This window comes from Physcomitrium patens, chromosome 14 (genome assembly GCF_059467195.1).
Source record: "Physcomitrium patens ecotype Gransden chromosome 14, ASM5946719v1, whole genome shotgun sequence".
In the NCBI taxonomy this organism is placed as follows: Eukaryota; Viridiplantae; Streptophyta; class Bryopsida; order Funariales; family Funariaceae; genus Physcomitrium; species Physcomitrium patens.
Window position 1 is genome coordinate 3,003,543 of NC_143423.1, and position 26,324 is coordinate 3,029,866.

The window sequence follows — 26,324 nt, forward strand, 5'->3', positions numbered from 1 at the left end:
CTTTTGTCAATTAAGAGTGGATTATCTTTTTTTTCTTAATAAGACATAAGTGTATTAGAAGTTTTGGATTACCTTCTTCTAAACTAATATTATTCTTAGTATTTTCTTCATTTTCAATTCCTCTCTTTTGCTTGTCTTTAGTGTTATTAGACATTTTTTTTCTTCTAAATGTTGTCATGACAAAGCTTCTTGAAATAAAGAGTGTAATTGCATAAATGCAAGAACAATTGAGAAAGTTAATGCTTGCAGTGCAAAAATTCAATTTATCACCACCAACAGCAATAAAAATAGCAAAAAATAAAATTACAAACATGATTGGAAGGACTTAAATATCTATATCAAATCACATCTCTTTTTTTATAAAAGAATATCCTTCCAATATTTAAAAACTTAGAATTGACTTACCCGGGAAGTTTGATGGCACAAGATCTAAGTTTTGAAGATTCATCAATCAAGTACAATTTGTAATTGAATTTCAACCTTAAAACTATCGAATGTCACAATCACAAGTTAGATTCATTAATACACTTCTTTCAGATTTAGCATTATCATAGTTTTCATCTTTTTTTGAAAGACAAGATCCAATATTAGATAATTTGGAGGTTTTTATGGCAAAATTTTGATCTATGTATGGAAAATATGATGTAATTTGAATTGAAACTAATAAGATTTGTATCTTGTAATAAGATAATCAATCATTGATATCATATGCTTTATAATTTTGACAACTAGTGATTGATGTCAAGTAGGATGATGCTGCTTTTATCAAATAATTTCTCTATGGATTATAATATGAAATAAAGAAATTGATGCTCAACTTATCTAATCCTCAGACATTAAGTCAAGCAATTGGCTTTGTTGTAAAGTATGACAATCAGCTTTTTGAGTTTCAATCTAAAATCATATAAGAGAATCTCCATGTTATTATAATTCAATGATAATATCAATAACTTTTCAATCTAAATATTTGGAAGTAGAAGACATGCAAATTGATGTGGTATATTTTAAACCTCTTATTAAATAAGAAAAGACTCATTGTTGTTAAAAAGGATTATATTTATAGTATATAAAAGATAAGCACAGTGCTCAATATTATCCAAAGAAATAATATAATTATAAAATGAAGAGTTCGATTGTTAAAGATGAAAAAATGTTGAAAAATAAATTTGTCTACTGCAATAGGGACTATGTGGCTAGAATCTTATAAAAATAAAGGTCCTATCTTCTCTTTAGAATCTTCTTTTTATTTTATAATAGATATATATTTAGGACCTAATAATCATAAAGCCTTTGCTTTGATAGATTCTAAAACTTGGGCTTGTTTCTTAGATGAAGAGTTTGTTAAAAGCCATAGAATACCATTAATACAAAAAACTAAATTCGTACATGTAGAAGTCATAGATAGCCATCTATTATCTTTTGGAGATATTATTTATGAGACACTTTATATAGATGTAGCAATAAATGGTTATAATAGTTGCATAATTTTTAATATAATTGGGTGTCTTTTTAATTTCGTCATTTTAAGTTTATTGTGGCTAGAAAAATATAATCCTCTGATAGATTGGATTTTTTGTAAACTTGATTTTTCTCAGAGCATTATTAAGAGTTTTATAAAAAGTTATGAGTTTAATATAGCCAAACATGTACTTGTAGGTGCAAAAACTTTCTTGTATGTTGCATAAGAAGGATCACCTTTTGTTATTTATGCCACACCCATTTTTCATGATAGAAAGACTTTAAGTGGCATTCTGAGATAATATTAAGATTTTCAAGATATTTTTGAAAAAAAGAATACAGATATTCTCCTAGAGCATCATCCATATGATTGCTCAATTGACCTTAAAGAGGGAAGCCAGCCACCATTTGGTCCAATCTATAATTTGTTACGAAATGAATTTGCTAAATTCAAGAAGTACATTAACAAGAATTTGGCCAAAAATTTCATATACCAATTAAAATCTCTTGCAAGAGTTCATATCTTATTTGTGAAGAAATAAAATAAATCACTAAAAATATGCATAGATTATTCAAGACTCAATAAGATTATCATCAAGAATAAGTATCATTTTTTTTTAATATCTTGACTTTTTGATCAACTAAATGAAGCTAAGATCTATACAAAAATAGATCTACAAAGAGAATATAATTTGGTCCTCATTAAAAAAAGAGATAAATGGAAGATTGCATTTTGAACAAGGTATGGACACTTTGAATATAATATCATGCCTTTTGGACTCACAGATGCACCAACTGCTTTTTAACATCTTATAAATGATGTTTTTTGTGATTTTTTAGATGATTTTATTATCTATTATTTAAATGATATTTTAATCTATTCTAAAAATATAGAAAATCATAAAGCTCATGTTTGTCATGTATTACAAAAACTTACAAACATGAGATTGTATGCCAAGTTGAAAAAGTGTGTATTCTACACCACTCAAATTGACTTCCTAAAATATATCATTTTCAATAAAGGACTTATAATAGATCTTAAGAAGATTCAAACTTTTATAGGTTAGAAGATTTCCAAAATAGTAAAAAATGGGAAATATTTTTTGAACTTTACCAATTACTATTGGATCTTTATCAAGAATTTTTTTCAAGTTGCAACTCTTCTTATATATCTTACATGCAAAGACAAACTTGATTAGAGCAAAAAAGCTGTAGTATCTTTTGAAGTATTGAAGTTGGTATTTATTTTTGTACCAATTCTGCATTATGTCAATTTTTCCAAGCTATTTTTTATAGAAATATATACATCAGATTTTGCTATGGATGTTATTTTGTCACAAATAGGAAAAAATGACAAGCTCTATCCAATAGCTTTTCATTCTAGGAAATTCTTAGCAGTCGAGACTAATTATAAGATCCACAATAAAGAACTTCTTATAACAATAGATTCCTTTCAAGAATAGCATCATTATCTAAAAGATGCTTTTATTCTAAGCATCATATATATAAATCACAAGAATCTCAAGTATTTCATATCAACACGTATTTTAAATTGTCACTAAGCTCATTGGAATATATCTTTGTCAAGATTCAAGTTCAATATTACTTATTGGTCAAAAATACAATAAAATTTGTCTAATGCATTTTCTAGATATTCTTATCTTGTACCAAAGGAAAGAGATGTAACTTTTGATAAATAAAAGATAATTTTATTGAAGCTAAAAAAATTTCATCTTTAAGTAGTGAAATCAATATTGACTGTTGATTCAACTTTTTTCAAGCAAATTCAATTAAGTATGTCCTTTAATCTTCTTATTTATGATATCAAGAATACTTCTTTTAAGTCTCATAATACTTTTAAGTTCAAATTCAAGAACAACCTACTTTATTTTGAAAGACCTCTATATATTCCAGAAAGAAAAGTACATTTACATTTTTTTCAAGCATATCACAACTTTCTTACAACAAGATATTTTGGATTCCAAAAGACTTTGAAGCTAATATCTAGAGATTTTTGGTGGCTATAAATAAGTAAGGCTGTAAAAGACTTTCTTCAATCATGTGATATTTGTTTAAGGTCAAAAATTCTTCGTCATCGACCTTATGGATTTCTTCAACCATTAATTATTCTAGAACAATCATGGTCTTCTATTTCCATGGACTTTATTATAAATCTTCTAGTCTCAAATTTGAATAATTTTATATTTGTGATAGTAGATCATTTTATCAAAATGGTGTATTTTGTACCATCCAAAAAATCTATCATAAGTGAAGAAATTCCCAAGCTTTTTTTTGTTAATATCTATTGATATTATGGATTGCTAAAAGATATTATATTGAATAAGAAGACTTAATTTATATCAAGTTTTAAAGAGTATTTTTTAAGATTTTAAAAATGGACATAAATTTTTTTTTGGCCTTTCATCCTCAAATTAATGGATAGACATAACACATAAATCAATTTTTAGAGCAATACTTGAGGTGTACCAACAATTATCAATAAGACAATTGAAGAACCTTCTTGCCATTGACAAAATTTACTTACAACAAATACCTTTCTTTGCCAATTATGATTATCATCTATGACTTGATATTATTAACTTTTGAAAAGTTGATAATCCTATAGTGAAAGATTTGGCAAATCATTTATCAGAGCTACATGCAACAACAAAGGTGCAATTAAAAGAAGCTCAAGAACAATAAAAGATCAACTCAGATGCCTATAAAAAGAAACAACTACAATTCAATATAGGTAACAAGATATGGCTACTTTGTCTTAATATCAAGACTATTCATGCTTGTGACAAGCTGAACTACCGCAAGCTTGGATCTTTTTCTATTTATAGATAAATCAATCTAGTTGCTTATCAATTATATCTACTAAAGTCAATAAAAATTCATCATATATTCCACGTGTCTCTTCTTGAATCATATAAGGCTATGAACATACCAAGAAGAAGACAAGTTCTATCTTCTCCTATAAAAATAAACAATAATGAAGAATTTGAAGTAAAAGAAGTTTTAGATTCAAGGAATTACTAAAATAAGTTGAAATATCTTGTCCATTGGTACAGATATGATATTAGTGAATGTACATGTGTAAGCTTTCAATTATGCTTTAAAATTTAAATTTTTGTTATTTTCCTATTTTATAATAATTGAGCATGTTAGATTAAGATTTATATGAGTGGAATTTAGTTTTATAGAATTTTTAGGATTACAACCTTTGATGGCTTAAATTATAGCATAATTCCTTGAATTAGGTTAATTAGGACTAAAGAATTAAGAGTTAGAAAATTAAAATAGTAACTTAGTTAATTTTAATAATTTAGAGGTTTTTAGTCATTATTGAGAGGGTTGACTAAAAGCCTATGAATGCACCTATAATCATTTTACATGATTTAGAAGGAGTTAGAATTACACTTAGTGAAGTTTAGCAATGATAGTTTTGAGCTTTCTTCCAAATTTGACAAATTCAAGCAACATGGTAGTTCTTCTAATTAATGGGAGTCTTTTTAATATAATGGTGGCACCAGATTTACCTCATGGAGTGAAGAAAATAAGATCGGTACCTCGTGGAATGAAGAAAACAAGATCAATACCCAAAATACAAGTAAAGCAATGAAATTCTCATTTTGAAGTATTTTACAAAAAAAATTGCTAAGATCTTTGTAAGTAAAAACTTCCATGAAAATTATAATTGAGCATGGATTAAGGCATGTGAGTAATTGATCTCAACTAAAAAAGATATTTTGAACACAATGATGAAGTTAGATTTACCAAAAAATGCTTTCTTGATTACTTACAAGAGCCATCAGCTTTAGTAATGAGATTGGCTCTTGGATGAATGAAGGCTGTAGATCTAGATTAGGGATCTTAGAAGTCAAGGGTAGAGATGCAGCCACCTTTCTATGAGTTTCCACTCAATTTTATAAGAGAAGCTTGATTTTTTAAGCCCTCTCTCTCTTTTCTTTTGGTGAAGGACAAAGCCATGCTAAAATTTAGCCAAAAATCCTAATCTTAATTTTATTTAGATTGTTAAATCTCATTTTGAACTTGTGGGTGGGTGTGTATGGATTTTCAGTTATAAATGACAATCATTGGATTTTAAAACATGCTTCATTGTGTTAGATAGCTCCCTTGGCCTCTCAAGTACTCTAAGGGTTTCAAGAGCATCAGATTTCCTATGATCAGTCAATCAGTTTTTTTTTTTTTTTTTTTTTTTTTTTTTTCAATTTAAAATTCCTTGCAGTTATAGCTTTTGTTGTTGGCTTTTCAACAAGATAAGTATCGCTCAATTTGGAGTTGAATTGAATTTTTGGTGAAATTTTGACTTCAAGGGAGTTGAGTGCCTTTACAGTTTGGATTAATTACGTTTGGGAAGGCATTTCTCAGTGCCTTATAATTGGATTCAATTTAAATTTTGGGATCATTGAGCTTTATAAGCTAAGCTTTGAAAGGCATAATTTATGCTAGATTTAAAGACGATTTGGATTTTTAGTGAACTTCTAAGTGAAGGGGGATGGTTGCTGTGGAAATTTAGATTACTCAACTTTGAAGGAATAATTCTCACAATTGAATTACTAGATTACAACAAGATCTATTAGAAAAAAAGTGCCTTTAAGTTAACCTTGTAACAAGCTAAGAATCATCTAATTTGGAGCTAGTTACAAGTTTTGGCAAATTTTGGAGTAGAAGGGGGTCACTACCTTCAATCCTTAGATGTTGTCAAGGTACCTTCACTTTTACTTTTCTTATTGTATTTTTACTTTCATCTTCACAGTGACTCGTAATCTCCATATTTCGACTTTTGGATAATAAATTTTAAGTTTTAAGTTTTAACCTTTAATATTCTTACTTTAATTTTTAACTTAAATTTTTAATTTTTAACTTAAACTTTTAAATTTAATTTTCAACTTTAACTTTAAAATTTAAACTTTAACTTTTGAACTTAATATTTAACTTTTAGTTTTAAATTTAAATTTTAACTTAAGTTTTATTCTTATTATGAGTTAATAATAATAATAATAATATATTTATTTATTTATTTTTATCATTTTTTCATAGTGAATTTCATATAATATTTTAATTTAATATTGGTAACCATTTTTAAAAGGCATTAATTTTAATTGAACTACAAACACCTCCATTTAAATTAATTTAACAATCTCACAATTGAGAGTTCTTCCTTTCTACCTCTTGAGCTTGTTGTGTAGTACTAATTTCATAGAATAGTGGATTTTAGGCTCACAATATAGGAGCGAGCAAAGAATCTTATAAAAATAGCAAAGATAATAGAAACTTTTTATCAATGACATCCATCAAAATTAAAATAAAGAATAGCAAACCTTTGTTATAAAATAAACACAATTTAGGAAAGATTGCATTCTATCTTCTATCTTTATTTATAATTTGTGTATAATTGTAGCATTGAGGGAATGGAGAACCAACCACTAATAGATTCAATTTAAGAGCCATCATTTGTTGCCTTACCAGACAAGACATTAAAATTATCACAACCTTCAAGACGATGTAGTAGGGATGAACATCTTCAAAATTGACATACTATTTTTTGAATAGATTGTGACATATAACATGTTTGGTATCATGATCTGAGAAACGATTCTTGATGTTTGGTGATTTTATTGGAGGTATGCACAACTTCTAATCGTATTGCAAATTTTTTGATTGAAGAAAGTTATGAAGGTTTCAACAATGATCAAATTACAGGGTGGTCTTTTTGCTTTAGAATGAGACATTATCATTGGCTGAAAAGACCTATCAACTAGCTTCAAAGTGAACAAAGATTAGAGTATATGGCAAATATAATTTGTTGCATTTTAGACTTCTTCAACATAAGTTTATTGCTACTTATGGAACTCGTCCTAATAAAAAGAGGTAATGTGATGGATATATATCTACTGTAATTATTACCTAGGTAATATGAATAGATAGAATTAAATAAAAGTAGATAAATTTCATAATACCTTCTAGAAAAGATTCCTAAAAGCTTTTTAGTCATTATTTTGACTTTACATATGTTTATAGTTGATTGGTAGATTAGAAACTTGATCAAGAAGCTATCTATGGACCATATGTGTTGATAGCTTGCAAAATAAGCTAATTATGTGGCATCCATATAAAAAACTTGCCTTGCAAGTCAAGATACATGTCATGCAAAATCAATACATTTTTGGAGGTCCTATGGAATGTCGCTTCATAGATCTTACGTAGAGAGTATATATAGAGGCAAGAATGAAGCCTTCTTCACTCTTATTATATATATATATCTTATATATATATTCTTTTGATTTTTATAGTTAAAAAAATATTTTAAATAATAGTACTTTATGAATATTTTTGGTGATAGAGGTTATTAAATGTAAAAATAAAAAAACATTGTTTATATAATAAGAAAAATTTTATATGTATAAAAAAATTTGATTAAGATTTGGATGTCAAAATTTTATTAAAAAAATATATTGGATTACATGAAAAAAATTAAAGAATCTATATCAAATGCATGTTTCTTGCTTGATGCTAAAAAATAATTTAATAAAAAAATATTTATCTTTATTTTTAATACAATACATTTAAAATTAAAATCTATATTTTATTTTTAAGATACTATTTTAAAAAATGGTAATGTATCTATTTGGATAATATAATAATTATAAATAGTAGAATAAGCTAAAAAAATTAAATAAATTTATTTTGATAGTTAAAAAAATTAAAATAAGAAAGGCCTTTAAATTTTTAAAATTTAAAAGAAATAAAAATATGCCTTAAAATAAGATAATAAATGGATAAAATTTTATATTTATCAAATTATTATTATTTTTTTACTATAGAAAAATTTAAAAGAAGCTCAATTGATTTATGTATTTTATTTGTAATAAAAAAATATTAGTAAATCATATTAATATCTAATGATTAAATCTATTTTTTAATAAATTTATTTGAGTATAAGAAATTATTAGAAATAAAGTCAAATTTGGTAGTGTAAATAAAAAAATAAGTATATGTTTTTTTTATTCTACTCAAATAAATATAAGAAATAAAAAAAAATCAGTTGCAATTAAGTTAGTATAGAAAACAAGGTGGCAAATCCTATTGTCAGATTGAAAAATTAAATCTTAAATTAGAAGGTTAAATAAAGTCTGCCAAGTAATAAAAGAAGAAGAAGGTGAATTTGATAAATTTGAATTTTAAAATAAATATCAAAATAAATTTTAAGAACTTTTTGGATTTAATTATAGATGTAATAAAATTAGATAAGATTAAGGGCAATAATTTTTTTTTAAAGCATAATATCGTTATAATGTTTTTTTAATTTAATAATATATAGTAATTATTTAGATTATATGATTATTATTTATTAATTTCATGAAGTTTTGTATAGCTAAAAAAGATATATTTGGAATTTTAGTATTGAATTATATATGAATCTATAATATAAAAAATAAAAAAAATTATAAATTTATAAATAAAAGAGATTAAGACAAAGATTGCTCTATAGTTGCTATAAAATTAAATTTGTTAAGTCTTTTATAGAAGAAAGTTTTTATAATAAGAAAATAAAATAACTTATTTTAGTCTAATTTTTTATATTATTCCTTTAAAAACATGCTTTGAACTATTTTTTTTAAAAATAATCATAATTTTTTTAGATATAATTGTATAAAGTTTTAAAATAAATTATAAATTGAAACTTGTATATATTTTTTCAAAATATTTAGAATTTATTTATAAATATAATTTTTTTCAAAGTTTATTTTTATTTGAAAATATTATTAGTTATAAAAAATTAAAAAACTTGAATTTATTCCAATAAAAACATAAATTTTATATTGAAAAGAAATATTTAAGAAATTAAAGATCACCACCAAATAATGGTGCATTTATTGGATTGCATACATTTATATTAATTGGTAATAAGACTTAAATTTTGTAAGTGATTGGATTATTAATTTGTTTCTTTTTTGTCCTTAAAAATACATCTATTTTAAATATATAAGATATAATTTATTTAAAATAAATTAGAAACTATTTTAGTAGATTGAAGTATATATAAGGAGCAAATAGTAAGATGCCTAAGATAGTAATGGTATTGAAATGTTTAAATATTTAATTTTAAAGAGGTTGTGAATGGGTTGTAAGATCTAGTAAGTTTAATGTTAGTACTAAGATGTAAAAGGTTTTTATATTTTTGGATGTAAAGCCATTTTTTTAAATTTTAAAAATAATAATAAATAAAATAATAATCAGAATAATAAAATAAGTATCACATATTTTTATAATAAGCTAGATAATTAGGATTATAACTTTAGCAAAGCTAAAAAAAAATTCTTTTAACAAAGAGACTCTATGAAAAGGTTAGATAAAAAATTGACTTCGTGAGTGCAAAAAGGCTTAACAAGACTTGTTGATAAGAAGAATAAGAATAAGATGTGATATTTAGTGTAATTCTAGAGAAAAGAATGCAAGACAAGCATATTCTAGCTTTTACTTAAATCAATGTATTAGCTACATTAAACAAATGTATTAGATGCAATAGAAAAGAAGAAAAAAAAATTGAATGTTTTGATAAGATTGTAAATATAAATTTAAAAAATAATAATTTTAATTTTTTTCTTCTATCTATTATAATATACCTTAATATATCATAATAATATTATTAGACAAAATTTGAGTTTGTAGATATAAAAAATTATCAATAATATTTCTTTACTTAGTTAAAAATAGGTTGATGGATGTATTAGAAAATGTCTTTGATTGTTGAATTTCATATTTTTTTAAAAGATATTTACAATAGATTTTTTCAATTCAAAAAACAAAGAGTAATTTTCAATATAGTATAGAGTATTAAAAAATAGTTTGGTGAAAATAAGATTAATGATATAGTTTTGGATTTTAATATTGCATTCTATATATCAAGTAATGAAATAAAGAAAAAAATTATTTATCAAAGATTGTTGATGACGTAAGTTTAAAAAATTATTTTCAAAGAATTAATTATTAAATTTCTAAAAAATTAATTACATCTTAAATTTGTATCATGATTATTTTTATTTATTAAATATCACTTTATTAATTTTAATAGATTTCTTAAAAAAATATTTAATGTAATCATAGATATTCTTTAAAACTGGTCAAGAATAATATATATTTTAAATATGTATATATCTCAATTACAATAGATTTTAGTCCAAATTTTGAATCTTTGAATTACTAAATTAAAAGGCCAATAACATTTATAAAAGAAAAAATAATATTTGTGCTATTTTTAATATACATAAATTTAGATCATAAAAACATATGAATATTTTTGCTCTATATAATATAATTAATTATTATGTTGTGAAAAGGAGCATATAAGATATATATAAGACAGTATTGAATCCTAAAAAAGATATAGTTCAATTACACTATTATAAAACTAATAAGTACAAGAACACAATAGTCAAAAAAATCAAAGTATGAAGAACACCAACCATAATAATAAGAATTTCTATAGTGGAGCAAAAGAATATATATATATATATATATATATATAGCTTGATACCATATAAACTAAGCTAAGCTATATTATAAGAGAAATGAAGATGCTAATTTTTATTTATTAAGTTAATAAAAGGTTACAAGATAAGTCAACTTTATATTCTAAAAGAACATGTTTAATATGTTTATAGACAACAAATATGACTTTTATTAAAATATTGTAGTTATTCAATCTAAAAATGTAGTTGATCTAATATTATACTCATCTATTTCATAATATTATATCCATAACATATGATGCAATCTTAAAATTAATTTTAAAACCATCACAGATATATTACAAAACTCTATTAATTTGAATGATTTGTGTACAAATAATAAATGGTTTTAAACATGGAAAAATTACAAAATCAAATAACTAAATTTCACCATCTAACATTTCTAAGATCACTCAAAATATTATATTCAAAATATTACCATTCAAACCTTAGTACTCCTTGATATTTGCTTTGATAAATATGTGACATCCATGCACTACATATTGATTTTGCAAAGTATCAAGTAATTTTTTGATAAAGTATCAACTAATGTGAAGTTGACATAGCATATCAAATTAACTTCAACTACTATATTCTATATCTAATCTTTTTCACTTTTTTTTTCCATACATTTGTTCATCCATATACCTCCAAAGAAAATCCTTAGCATTGCAAATTATAGCAAAGGAGGTCATTTTGGGAGAATTAAGTATGCTACAATTTTTTTCTCAGCTAGAAGACTTAACAAACTTTCAAAAGTTGTATGATTCAAATAAGACAGGTATGCAAAAAGAAAACATTAAAATTTGGAGTTCTAGTATACTTGTCTATCTAGATCAATAAATTATTGAAGGATAAATTCAATCTTTATGCAACCAATGTGTTAGATTGATTGCACTCTTTTAAGACCAAGTACATGGCTACCTATGATTAGTCAAATAATACCAATACTAGAATCAATAAAAAAGATTTCAAGCAAGGTATATATACTTTAGATGTAAAATTAGAAGACACATGTCTATTAATTAAAAAAATACCTGCTTTATATAGTACAAGGCCAAACATAATCTTTCTTTGTAAGAAAGACTCCACAGCAAAAATAATCACCAATTCATTGTTGATATTCCTTAATTTAAATTTATTATATAAGAAAACACTATCTAAGGATATTTGTGAGGCTTTAATGCAAGACAAATCTAAAGAAGTTTGCAAGAAAGAGCATAATCTCTTGTTGTCTTTTATTTCTTTATAGTCTCTATCTTTATCACCATCAACACCTCTCTTAAGATATCTATCAACTAACAACACCACCACCTTCATCTGAAAAAAAAAAATTTAGCTACTTGTTTTAGTATCTAAAAGAAAATTTTTAAAGAGGCACTACACAATGGCCAATAAATTTATAAAGTCATCAAGATTGAAAATTGCCATAATGATAGAGTACATAACTCTACAAGAGTAAGATAGTAAGAAAACTAAGACTTAGTTACAAAAGAAATTAAAAATGAAGAAAAAGTTGGAGAGGAATAAGATGGCATTTGAAAAGAAAAATTAGTGATAAAGTACAAAAAAAGATAGATGATTTGGAAACATGAGCAAGATGATAAGTTTGTTGACTTGGTCTAATTATAATTAAATCAAGAAAAGAGTATGCAAGAAATAGAATATATTATAGTCTTTTTGAAGAAAGAATATAAATGATTTTTTTTTATAATTTGTATTTTGGTTAATATGTCATGTCTTACACTATAGTTTGTTTGGCATTGGTAAAATATCCAATGCATAATTCTATACTACAACTTTTTTTAAAATCTTTTTTTCAAAACAATCATGTCTTTCAATATGGCAACTCAATTTTTTGATGGCTCTCAATCAATCTGAGTGAATTTTATCATCCACACATTGCCAAAGTTAACAAGAAAATTATGTAAAATACAATAGGCAAAAATCCAATCCATAATGCATTTCACATTTTTTGTTTGATTAAATTGGATACAAATTTCTTTGAGCAAAGTCCACTTGCCTTTTAGGATCCTAATGTAGTGTTTATTTGTAGCATGTACTTTAGCCAAACAAAAAGTGAATTCTTTATTGATCAACTATTTTATGGCTCAAGGCTTGTAGCCAAAGATAACCATCTAATTTATACCATAGGCCGAGTTTGCCAACAAGTATTGTCTAATATCAAAGTATTTTTTGAGGTTTTTGTATATCTCTATCATCTTAAACACCATTGTTTGTATACATGATTTAAGCCAACCAATGATATAACAATCAAGATCACAAATGACCTATGCATTCATAGAGTACATCTTCTTTTTGTCAAAAAATGCATCTCCATTAGTCTTAGGGCACTGATTTATAGGAAATTGTATTCTATTGACAAATTCAATGCAATATTCAAAGCCAAGTACATTGAAAGATTAGCTAATTCAAAGCTTTTTGGCAACATCAAACCACTACAAATATTGTTGTTCAAGTGATAGGATTTCCTAAATTAGTTGGTTAGTAATGAAATATATGTTGCCATTGCCAACATTCTAGGTCCTTCTCAATCATTTGATATTGGTTCCATTTCCATTTGACCAAAGACACTCTAGTGTTAAAGCCAATTGCTAAGTGATATTGGTTTGTAGGCAATAGCTATTATTTTTAAAAACAAGATGGTCTTTGATAATTGAAAGCAATGTCTGAAAGCCCTCATTTTATAAATATCAAACATCTTACTGTTTATCTTTTTGGTCGTTCACTCCATACCACACCGCCTAACACTATGCTTCATCACTCAAAAAACAATAGACCCTCGAAGATCTTGAATTATTAATCACTTTTGTAATTGATTAAGAGTTTGATGAAATGTTCGAAGAACACTGCCAGTAGGTTGACAGCAATTTTCATGATTTCTTTGACATTGATGATGCAAAAGAACTTGCAGATGTCCATAATGCAATCAATAACTCTTACTTCATATTCACTCAAAACCAGATATCCAATTCACACAATTGGATTTTGATCTATTTTATAAATGAGCCTAATTCTGAACACAACGTGAGTTTTGGTGGTGGTTATTTATCTGTCCTTGAGGTATGATTGAAAGAACATCAGCCTCCAATGCACAGCCACGCTAACAACTTGGGGAGAGCTAGATGACAAGAGAATATTAAATAAAGATTACTGTTGGCAATAAATCATGCATCCAAAACTAAAAGAAAACAAAAACAGAAAGAACTGACATTCTGTAATAAGGTTACAACAACGTCATGGGGTAAAATGTCATCACAGTTATCACAGTGAACTCAGCATATACTTAACAAGAGCAGCGTTGATGTCCTAACTTTAGACTCAACCTTGCTTCCCCTATACCCAGCTGCTTCGAACTCAGCATGGAGTGCCGCTCAATTGAAATTTTCTTTACTTTCCTACGACAAAGTACCTGTCCAACAAATTTCGAGTCCTACATTAGTTCCTTTCTTCAGATGTCATCTCATATCCTCGAAAAAAGTGCCCTCTATCGGCATGCCCCGTATGTTCAAACAAAATTAGATTACAAGTGCTAGAAAAGCTTTTTGTGACAACTTGATCCATTGACCAAATGACCCACAAATATGAGCAAGGAATCCACTATTCACATCTCTAGTTGTCATGCTCAGACACAAACGATCACACATTACATTTTTTCATGTGAGTGATCACGACTGTTAATTAAAAAAACGTTGTTTGAACCAGTCATTATCCAATGCTTGGTTCATTTCAGCAAAAGATATCAGTGACAAAAGAAAAGCCTACCACTGATGATTGAGAAGAAATCGAGCAAACCTATTGTTGAGGTTTTTGCCCTAAAGTCTGTATCCTCTCTCTCCAGAAGATTGGACACAGTGCGAGGAGAATCGGCGTTTCTTATGCCATATTTTCTGTACCTTGTGTTGAAGATAGGAATATGCCCAACATTCCCCATTTGAGATATGACCTGCAGCGACATTAAATTTCGACACAGTAGTTGGAAAACTTGGCTGAAGATCTTCTGAAGATCACTTTGAGAAGCTGGTATTTTTGAGCCAGTGCTTGAGACAGCCCGGTTGAGTCTTCAGCCAATCTCCGCGCCGCGAAATTTTGAGGCATCAGTTCCTTTGCTTCATAATTTTGTCATCAAGAATATCTTTTGTTGGTAGCCACAGCATTCACACCTAGATCCTCACGCATCTGCAAAGTTTGCACGAATTCAAATCAGCGTCCGATGTAGGCTCCAGCCTAAACGGAACTTCACAACGCTTTTGTACAGCCTGCTTCGCAACCAGGGCCATGATCGATTGTGCATATTCAATCTCCTTCATGAGGTTTCTCGCGCTTAACTCCAAGCTTGGCCATCCAAGATTTTCTGCATGCTTATCAGAAAAAGTGGTCTCCTCAACTTCGGGATCGTCTTCGATATTATTCCAGGGGTTGCACACTGGCAAATTCGTCTCGACAGGGTTCTCTATTATCCTCTGGAAAAGGCAAATCACCCGTTGTCCACATGTTACAACCCAAGGACCATCAAGCTCTTTTAATGAATATGACATTGAAAGCATCGCGACAAACATGGCTGACACGACCTGTAAAAACGAAATGTACGATTAAGGAATAGGATTTGCATTTTAATGTACGAGATTAAACATATAAACTTGAAATTATTCTGCATGAAATCTGAAACTAATTTAATCATCATGAACCTAATTTGACAGGGCAGTTTACTTGACAATCAAATGACCTATGGATTTCACCTTAAACTCCTGCACATTTGTTGTTAGGGTAGCAACATGTTTGTATAGCTTCACTTGCATTGAGTTGACTGTACATATCACATCCCTCAACACCTCGTCCTTCTCCGCCATGTTATCGGAATGTAGTTGCTAGACAGCCAGGTCAACAATCGCCTCAATTGACATAAGATTCTAATTTGAACCACAATGGACAGCAGAACCCTCAATCCAATGTTGAAGGAACATACTTGAACATATCGATTGAATGCTTAATGTTTAAACAGTTTAAAGTAGCTTGCAGATTATGTAGGACTGCTCACAAACCAGCAATTATCTTGCATGCAAGAAAACTTCGAAAGCGGATGGCTTACAGGTTAATTTTCTTCATTTAACAAGGTTACGCCAATACCTTCTGTTTCTCTAGTTCGGCAATATGGAACTGTAGCGCAACTATTAAATCATTCTTTTGCGAAAAAAGCACTTCATCTTGGGCCTTTTTCCCCGCTCTAGACTCCTCAGGTGCATGACAGAGGTTTAATTTTCTCTCCATTTCTGCGAACTTTTTGTTCCTGCTTTCTATTTCTGCTTCAAGCCCTTTCATGCTCGCGAGGGCACTGGTGCACAAATTCGACCATTCATCTCGTTCTTTTTGAAGCTTGCAGCACTCTTGCAGTAATTCTTTCTCTATCTTCTTTCTGAAATCTTGGTCTCTGAGAAAATCGACTTCCCTCTGTCTTAATGCCTCCAGTCTTCTCCATAACATCCCCTCCCTATTCTTCCTTGAGCTCAGCTCTTGCACTAATGTCTCTTCCTTCATCATCCTTGTTTTTAGTTCCTGGACCAGAACGTCTTCTCTTTTCGTCCGTAACTCCAACTCCTGCAACAGTTGGCGCCTCGTGCATGGAAGGGGTTGGTCTTCCTGGCTGGTAACGATTCTTCGTCGTCGCTGCACCTTGGCAAATTAGAAAATAGAGTGGGATCTCCCAGAGCAAAATGAAGCAAGAAACCTTGTGCAAAGAAGCACGTATGCATGCATACTTAGTTCTGACTTTGAACCACTATTCTAGTATAATTCTCAACCGGGGCAATACTAATCCCACACAGTACAGCAAATAAGTGGAGCATCCTACCACGTCCGTAACAAACGTTGCCAAGGGTGATCGCATCTGAACATAATGCTGGCCTGCCTGCATCCGAAAGGTGTCCTCTCCACAGCGTTGTGCTTGTTCTGGTCCAGGGTACGTATCCATACTGACGATTGGGTCAGCGCTTCAAGTGTGAATCACGGAGAATCTTCAAGATTCCTGTAAACCACCTAAATTTCACGGCAAGGGCGTCAAGTAGACGTGAGGAGAAAATTGCATCACACCATCACGTCAACCCTTCAAAATTTGCAACTTCCTCCAGAGCTCGGCACACTTGCAGGGCAATGAACGAAGTGGCGGAAGCAAGTAAGAAACCAATGTACAACTTGTGAAGACCATTCAATTGAGAACCTAATCGGATTGAACAATCAAATCGGATGGCTTGAATTGTCTCCTACCACATATCGTTCCTACAACAGCTAAAATTCCAAATGAATATTATCGGTGCCATTCTTGGCCAAATTTGGTAATGGAGAGAACGCCAAAAGAAAAGCACAACTAACAATGAGACATAAGATGAGGTGCAAAACATAATATAGCAGCATATAATCACACTCCATCTTCCCTTGTTCTCATGAATCCGCTAAGCATTAACTAGACCAACTCATGATATCTAATTGTAGCTCAATGTCAGCAAGTCGCGATCAATCAACTCTGATGCGCTCCCTCCCTCCCTCTGTCAACACAAGTGAAATCATCCTGCAGGGCCCTAATCAAATAATTTACTCCCTTAAATTCTCCTCCCTGGCACCACCTATCACTACCTCTTGGGGGCTTGATTCTACAACGTCACGACCACTCTGCAATTCACCATGGTGTCTCCATCAAGACTCCCTGCTATCCTCCTCATTCACCATGAGCTGTACCGACTTCTAAAGGTCATGAATTAGAGCGGAACGATTTCGGAAGCTACGAAGTGTGTGTCAGATTTCTCCTTCTGAAATGCTTCCGGAGTTATGGCCATCATGAACACAACAGAAATGAACCTCACGACACTGGCCATTCGCTCATTGCTCGTGACCTAGTGAAAGTCTATTCTACAACTGTCCCCTATCACCGTTGCCAAGTTTGGTGATGAGAAATGACACATTAGGAAAGGGGGAATAAGTTTGGGCATTAAAGGCTTCTTTATACCTTTTACGCTTCCTTGATATTAAAGAAAACTAGAGTTATTCGTTATTATGACATGTAATAATATCAATAATAGTAGGTCTTCTGTAAGTAGTCTTCTGTCGCATTTGTGTTGATTGACATGGTTCTCAAATCACAATTTTTGGCACTTGTTCACACTGAGAAAAACTATTCATTTTAAAGATTTTGTATATATATATATATATATATATGTATTTTAAGTTTTTTGACCCTTTTGAATATTTAAACTATACAATTACAGTACTTGAATATTTCACTTTTCTCTTGTTGGTTATTATGTTTATTAGGTTTAAAAAATAACTTCTTGTTATTATGTTACATTTTAAATACTGATTTTTATTTACTTATTTATTTATTATAATTTGAATGGGTAACATAAAAAAAATTAAACATAGAATTTAGGTTTCAGTATTTGATAACTAGATTTTAACTAACCAAAAATGAATACTTTATACATTGATATTTATTGTTGAAAAGTAATAATTTATCTTCTATAATGTACATAAAAGATGATGCATTATATCTAAATGGCTTTCATGGTTTAAAACAATTGATAGCTGGTGGCTTAAACTACTTTGATAGATTGTAACAAAACAGTCATACTTTTGGATTTACATTTTACAGCTTGTATATGCTTGTGAATTTGTCTACATATATACCTGTGAACACTGGCACATACTTGCCACAAATAAAATTTATATTTAATGATAATATTAATATGATTCTTCTATTAAGAACAGACTGTTATAATTCATTCTCATAAAAAACTAGAAATTACATTCATTACATTTTAAAAATTCATTATTCAATAGTCAAATATACTACAAATAGCTAAGCTTTTAAAAAATTTGTTCCATATATTTGATATTGTACGAACCAAAATATTGATAATATGAAATGAAAAACATTAAAATGACCCAAGATTTTACTAAATCAATATACCCATCCTAACCATTATGGAAAGAAAAAAAATGACTTCTAAATTCATTTATCCGCTATTGGATTTGCAACCAATGAAAAGCAACTACATTCATCATTATCTTAATCTTAATCATTGTTATAATCATGGTGGCCATACAATCAATTACTTCTTGTAAAAAAAACTTAATTTTTTTGTTTAAAAAAAGAGCTAGAGACAAATTTGCATTCAGTCTTCTTACCATGCCTCCCATCTGCTTCTCAAATTGCATTGTGTCTTTCATATCGCAATCCTACCTTATTAAGCTTTATCTCTTATGTTGTGCTCCTATCTTATTGCTAGGATAATTTAATGCTATTGAGACCCATTTCCATAGCACATAGGTTATTTGTGAAGTTTGTGTTGGTTGGAGATGTGATTTAGTATAAATGATTTTATTCATGTTGAATACTACATAAATTTATCATAAAGTGTGACTGGTTGCAATTGAGTTGTATCTTCATGAATATAGAGCCCAAGCTCTAAAGTCTTTTAGAACATCTATTTTGACCAAATGTATAAAGACAATGATCAACTACTTCATCAAGATACACATTCTTTATGTTTTTAGAGGTTGCGGATTACCCTCCTCTTATTTAACTTTTGAATTCGTTTGAATTGTCTATAGAAGGAAAAATCATGGGTGCTACACTTGGTGGAAGTGAAAATAGATTTACAACTATTGCAGATCTTCATGAGCTTGTCAACACTCTTAGGACCAAAATTTCACGCATCACCAACACCAACCATGGAAGCACTATTCCTACTACTATGGAAGAAGTTCAAAGTCTATGCCAAGAAGTTGTGCAATTGAAGGAAACAAGTCGATTAGCCTTGCAACCAAATTCCAGGAGTTTTGCTTCTATAAGCTCGAGGGAGGCAAGGATTAGTATGCCTAAAAAGTTCAATGGAACAAGATCAAGATTTTGAGGGTTTTTGCAACAAGTTAAATTCTACTAAAGGTTGCATCCTTTTCAATACCTTGATGGATTTACTCAAGTTGGATTCATAGGAGCACTTCTATCTGGAAGTGCTCTCTTTTGGTTTGCACCTTTGATGGAAAAAGATTCACAACTACTCTATGATTTGAATTCATTCTTGGAAGTATTTATGGCTACATTTGGAGAAAGTGATCGAGAAAGGGTAGCAGAGACCAAGCTTGTATCACTACAACAAGGATCACATTCAGCCACCACATATGTTGGTGAATTCCAAAGTCTTGCTTGTAATGTGGACTGGAATGATAAAGCTTTTATCAATCAATTTTGCTATGGATTAAAAGATAATGTCAAAGATTTGTTATTGATAATGCCAAAAATAGATTCTTTAGAATAATTCATTACTCAAGCTATTGCATGTGATAATCGTTTATTTGAAAGATGTCAAGAACAAAGATATGGCTGGAGATGAATAAGTCAAGTCATGGCAACACCTTTTAAGTTTTTGGAAACCTTTCCATCAAGGCCAAAGCGAATGCAAATTGATACGATACGTTTTAAATCCCTCACAAAGTAGGAAAAGACTCGACGACGTGAAGAGGGCTTATGTCTATATTACAGAGAAGCTAATTACACTGCTCAACATTGTCCAAGGAAGCAATGCAATCACAAAATGAGGAGTACGATTGCAAAAGAAGACAATGTATCAGAAAACGAGTTCCTCCAGCTACAATAGGGACTGTGCGGTTGGAACCATGTGCAACATCTAGTTAAGGTCCTATTCCCTCCTCAGATCCCTCACCTTGTTTTATAATAGATGTGTGTTTAGGATTCAAAAATCATAAAGTCTTTGCATTATTAGATTCATGAGCCTTAGCTTGTTTCATAGACGAAGACTTTATCAAAAAACAAGAAATATTGTTAGTCAAGAAAACCAAACCCGTACATGTGGAAGTCATAGATGGTTGTTCGTTGTCTTTTGGTGATGTTACCCATGAAACTATTCTTTTAGATGTAGTAATTAAAGATCATAATAGTATAGTAATATTTAATAAAATACGATCTCTTTTGAATCTAGTCATTTTAGGACTATCTTGGTTAAAAAAGTACAATCCTCAGATAGATTGGATTTCCCGTAACCTTAATTTTCTTAATAGTTTATTTCGAAATTCTATTAATCAAGAAAAAATACATAAGTCTAGTGCATCTAAGCCCTTACTAATAGAGGCAAGTGCTTTCATGCATGCAGCCAAAGAGGGATCATCTTTTGCTATATATGCCACGTCTATTTCAGATAGTGAAAAGACAACAAGTGGTATTCTTAATCAATATCAAGAATTTCAAGATATTTTTGCGAAGAAGAATGCAGATATTCTTCCAAAATATTGACCTTATGATTGTTCAATTGATCTTCAAGAAGGAGCTCAACCGCCATTTGGACCAATCTATAGCTTATCACAAAACGAATTGGCTGCACTAAAGGAGTATATTGACAAGAACTTAACTAAAAACTTCATACGCCATTCAAAATCTCTAATAGGAGCACCGATCTTATTTGTGAAGAAAAAAGATGGATCTCTACGGATAAGCGTAGACTATCGAAGCCTTAACAAGATCACCATAAAAAATAGGTATCCTTTACCTTTGATTTTAGGACTTCTTAATCAACTCAATCAAGCAAAGATCTATAAAAAAATAGATCTACAAGGATCATACTACTTGGTCCGCATCAAAGAAGGAGATGAATGGAAGACTACTTTTTGAACTAGGTATGGACATTTTGAATATAATGTCATGCCTTTTGGACTCACAAATGCACCAGTTGCTTTTCAACATCTTATGAATGATATTTTTTGTGAATTTTTAGATGATTTTATTGTTTTTTATTTAGACGATATTCTAATCTATTCTAAAAACACAAAAGAATATAAACTCCATGTTCGTCGTGTGTTACAAAAACTAAGAGATGTAGGCTTATATACCAACTTGAAAAAGTATGTATTCTATACTACTCAAGTTGACTTTTTAGGATACATCTTTTCCAATGAAGGCTTGATGATGGATCCCAAGAAGGTCCAGACTATCATAGATTGGAAGATTCTAAGAACAGTACAAGATGTGCAATGCTTTTTGGGCTTTCCAAACTACTATCGAATCTTCATCAAGAACTTTTCTCAAGTTACAGCTCCACTTACGTGTTTGACTTGTAAAGATAAATTTGAGTAGAGTAAAGAAGCTAAAATAGTGTTTGATGCTTTAAAGAAGGAATTTACTTCTGCAACAATCTTGTATTGCGTCGACTTCTTTAAGGTATATTTTATGAAAATAGATGCATCAAACTTTGCCTTCAGTGCCATTTTGTCATAAATGGGAGTAGATGACAAGCTCCATCTAGTAGCTTTTTATTCCCGGAAATTTTCAGCAGCCGAGATTAATTATAAAATCTACGATAAAGAGCTTCTTGCAATTATGGATTCATTTCAAGAATGGCGTCATTATCTAGAAGGCACCTCAAGTCCAATTACCATGTACACAGATCATAAGAACCTCAAGTATTTCATATCAGCACACATATTAAATCATCGTCAAGCTCGTTGGAGCATGTTTTTATCAAGATTTGAGTTCATCATCACTTATCGACTAGGAAAACAACAAGGTTTGTCTGATGCCTTGTCTAGACGTTCTTATCTTACACCAAAAGAAAGAGATGCAGCTTTTGAGGAATAAAGAACGGTTCTCTTGAAGCCAAAGTAATTTCATCTTCGAGTAATAAAATCAACATTGACTGTTGATTAAACTTTTCTCAAGCAAGTCCAGTTAAATATGTCTTCATACCCTCTTGTTTACAATATCAAGAATAATTCTTCTAAATCTCATGATCTCTCTAAATTCGAGTTCAAAAACAATCTACTCTATTTCGAAGGACACCTATATATACTAGAAAGAGAAGCACATTTACGTGTTCTTGAAGCTCATCACGACTTTCTAGTAATAGGATATTTTGGATACAATAAGACTTTGGAGCTAATATCTAGGGATTTTTGGTGGCCTCAAAAGTGGAAGGCAGTCAAAGATTTTATACAATCATGTGATGTTTGCTCAAGATCAAAAACTCCTCGTCATCGACCTTTTGGACTTCTTCAGCCATTATCCATTCCAGAACAACCATGGTCTTCTATTTCTATGGACTTCATCACAGATCTTCCAAGCTCAGGTTCTTATGACTCTATATTTGTGAAAGTAGATCGCTTCACCAACATGGCACATTTTGTGCCATGTACAAAATCCATCAGAGGTGAAGAAACAGCTAAGCTTTTTATTGACAATATCTATTGCTATCATGGGTTATCAAAGGATATTATATCGGATAGTAGAACTCAGTTAGTATCAAGATTTTGGAGAACCCTTTTTAAGATTTTATAAGTGGATATAAAACTATCTTCGGCTTTTCATCCTCAAACTGACGGACAGACAGAGCGAGTAAACTAAGTCTTGGAGCAGTACTTAAGATGTACCATCAACTATCAACAAGATGACTGGACAACTCTTTTGCCATTGGTAGAGTTTGCTTATAATAATATGGTGCATTCTTCTACACAACAAACATCTTTTTTTGCCAATTATGGTTATCATCCATAACTTGATATGTTTGATTTCTCAAAAGTTGATAATTTTGCGGCTGAAGATATGGCAAATCGGTTATTAGAGTTACATCCAACAATAAAGGCGCAATTAAAAGAAGCTCAAGAATGACAAAAGATAAATGTGGATGTCTAACGAAAGGAACAACCACTATTCTATATGGGCGATAATGTATGGTTACTTTAATCGCAATATCAAGACTACTCATCCTTGTAACAAGTTGGACTATCGAAGGCTTGGTCCATTTTTAATTTCTACACAAATCAATCCAGTTGCATATCGTTTACATCTACCAGAGTCAATGAAAATCCATCCAATAATCCATGTATCTCTTCTTGAATCATACAAGACAATGGACATACCAAGAAGAAGACAAGCTCCACCTCCTCTTATAGAAGTAGACAATAATGAAGAGTTTGAAGTGGAAGAAGTCTTAGATTCAAGGCGGCGCTGAAATAAATTAGAATATCTTATTCATTGGTGTGGATATGATATTAGTGAACGTACATGAGAGCCAGTAAAGAATCTTGTAAATGCAGCAAAGGCGGTGGAGGCTTTTCATCGACGACATCCATCGAAATCAAGATAAAAATCTTTTTTATAAAAGAAACAAGATCTAGACAAGATAACATTTTACTTTCAATCCTTGTTTGTAACTTCTTTGTAGTTGTGACGCTAAGGAGATAGAGAACCAACAACCAACGGATTTGACTCAAGAGCCTTCATTTACTGACCTATCGGACGAGACATTACGATTGTCACAACCTTCAAGACGACGCAATCGAGATGAAGATCTTCAAGAATGACATGTTCTTCCTCAAATAGATGGCGAGATACAACGCGTTTGGTATCACGACCTTGAAAGGGACTCCCGATGTTTGGTGATTTTACTAGAGGTAAGAACAACTCCTGATGGTGTTCCAAATGTTTTATTTGAAGAAAGTTATGAAGGCCTCAACAATGACCAAATAATTGGGTGGTCTTCCTGCCCTAGTATGGGATACTACCGATGGTTGAGAGGCCCTATCAATCATCTTCAAAGAGAACAAAGATCAGAGTATGTGGCAAATATAATTCGTCGCATCATAGATTTTTTCAACATATAATGACTGCTCCTCGTGGAACTCATCCCTGAAAGGAGGGATAATATTACGGACATATTCATGTAAGCTAGTAATTACATATATAAATAAGTAGAAATAAATAAAAATAGATAAAAGTAAGTTAATTCTATAGTATTTAGTATAGAAGCTTCTTAGAAGCTTCATAGATGCTGCTTTGACTTCATAGGTATCTTTAATTGACTTTTTGGATTAGAAACATGGTCAAAAAGTTGGCCATGTGCCACACATGTTGTTAGCTTGAAGACCAAGCTAACTTTGTGGCCCTCACGTAGAAAAACTTGCCTTGTAAGTCAAGGCAAGTGTCCTACAAAGTCAACACATATTGGAGGTCCTATAGAATATTGCCACGTAGCCCCTTGTTAGATAGTATATATAGAGACAAGAGTGAAGCCTTCTTCACTCTTATCAACTCCTTTCTTATTTCTAGTCTAGTTTCAAGAGTCGTCATGTTTTCTAGTCTTTAGCAATAGCCATTCTAGTTCAATATATTATCACCTTTGAATGATTTCTAAGTATTTTCGAGTGACACAAGAGTGTATTGAGATTATCCTTCTTTGGAGTTCATGTCCTTGATAGTTCCATGTTTTTTGTTTGTTTGTTTGTTTGTTTGTTTGTTTGTTTGTTTGTTTGTTTGTTTGTTTTTTTTTTTTTCCTATAATAGTTCAATACCAATTGTGTACTTAAGGATGTAGTAGTATGTGGCCTTTGTAATTGAATGGTATTAATTGAGATGTCTTTGATTAGAGCTATGTCCATTAATATTAAATAATATTATTTGTCTTTTACTTTTGACACATAAGAGGGACTCTTTAAAACATATTACAATGTAATAAGAGATTATGATATTGGTTATTCTTAAAATAGAATGTATAAGAAATAACTTAGTCATAATAATTGAAAGAATAGTGATGGTTTGGATGGTAGTAGAGATTTGATAAGTTATCACTATTTTTAAGATTACAAGGTCATTTGGCAATTAGAATAATAAGTTTATGTATGGATTATTTAAGATCATTGTGTAATTTTGCTTAACCTTTAAATTAGAATTTATTGGATTGTAGTTGAGACGTTGATTAGTTATGATGCATAGTACATGAGACAATGATCTAAATTGATATTATAAGTTGATACAAATAGGTGTTAGAGGAGAAAAATTAGATAGCAATGATATAAGTCTTGGCCTTGGTATTAGCGTACTTGATAGCACATGTGATGTTGTATAGTGACATGATTATATAATAAAAAATAAAAATACAAAAGTTATTATAAAAAAATATAGTAAAAAGATGTAGTAGAAAAATAAGAATAAATGATAGAAAGATAGTAAAAAGTTTAATCTTAATGTTGCTTTGTATAGAAAGAATTTCTATTTATTTTATAGAGGTATAAAAAGCCTTAAATCAAAATAAATGAGATAAGTAAATAATATAGGCATGTTTATGAAAGAATTAACAATAGATTCAAGCAAAAATTATCTCAAATTACCAAAAATTGATACTTAGAGAGGATTGATTATAAACTTAGGTTGAAATCAGATCCTAAGGTACAAAACTACACAGTTATGGCGACTTTAGGATCTTTTTGTTAATTAAAGAATAGAATTTGATAGCAAATAAAAGAAGAATTTTT

The 26,324-nt window shown here is 29.9% G+C and overlaps 1 protein-coding gene across 3 annotated transcripts; it reads right to left on the reverse strand.

Annotated features, from left to right (window-relative positions):
• Positions 1-14,200: 14,200 nt before the first annotated feature.
• Positions 14,201-17,876, reverse strand: LOC112291219 (uncharacterized). 3 transcript variants are annotated; one of them, XM_090255610.1, is made up of 5 exons: positions 16,867-17,876; positions 16,146-16,682; positions 15,758-15,886; positions 14,915-15,589; positions 14,201-14,430 (listed from the first exon to the last, which is right to left on the reverse strand). In XM_090255610.1, exons 1-4 carry the CDS (start codon positions 16,984-16,986, stop codon positions 15,182-15,184), a joined length of 1,194 nt encoding a protein of 397 aa, XP_090111736.1. In that variant the 5' UTR covers positions 16,987-17,876; the 3' UTR covers positions 14,201-14,430; positions 14,915-15,181. The 3 variants fall into 3 exon arrangements, with proteins under 3 accessions (XP_090111736.1, XP_090111735.1, XP_024394121.1); XM_090255609.1 differs by having other exon boundaries at positions 14,784-15,589; XM_024538353.3 differs by having other exon boundaries at positions 14,784-15,481; positions 16,867-17,875.
• Between the last annotated feature and the right edge of the window lie 8,448 nt (positions 17,877-26,324).

What these genes read in the sequence shown, in the direction of transcription:
- LOC112291219 (XM_090255610.1), bottom strand. Translation starts at nt 16,986, where the DNA reads ATGGATACGTACCCTGGACCAGAACAAGCACAACGCTGTGGAGAGGAC. An exon ending in CAACGTTTGTTACGGACGTG is followed by an intron (nt 16,683 to 16,866) that starts GTAGGATGCTCC and finishes GCCAAGGTGCAG; the next exon opens with CGACGACGAAGAATCGTTAC. An exon ending in CCGAACTAGAGAAACAGAAG is followed by an intron (nt 15,887 to 16,145) that starts GTATTGGCGTAA and finishes CTGGCTGTCTAG; the next exon opens with CAACTACATTCCGATAACAT.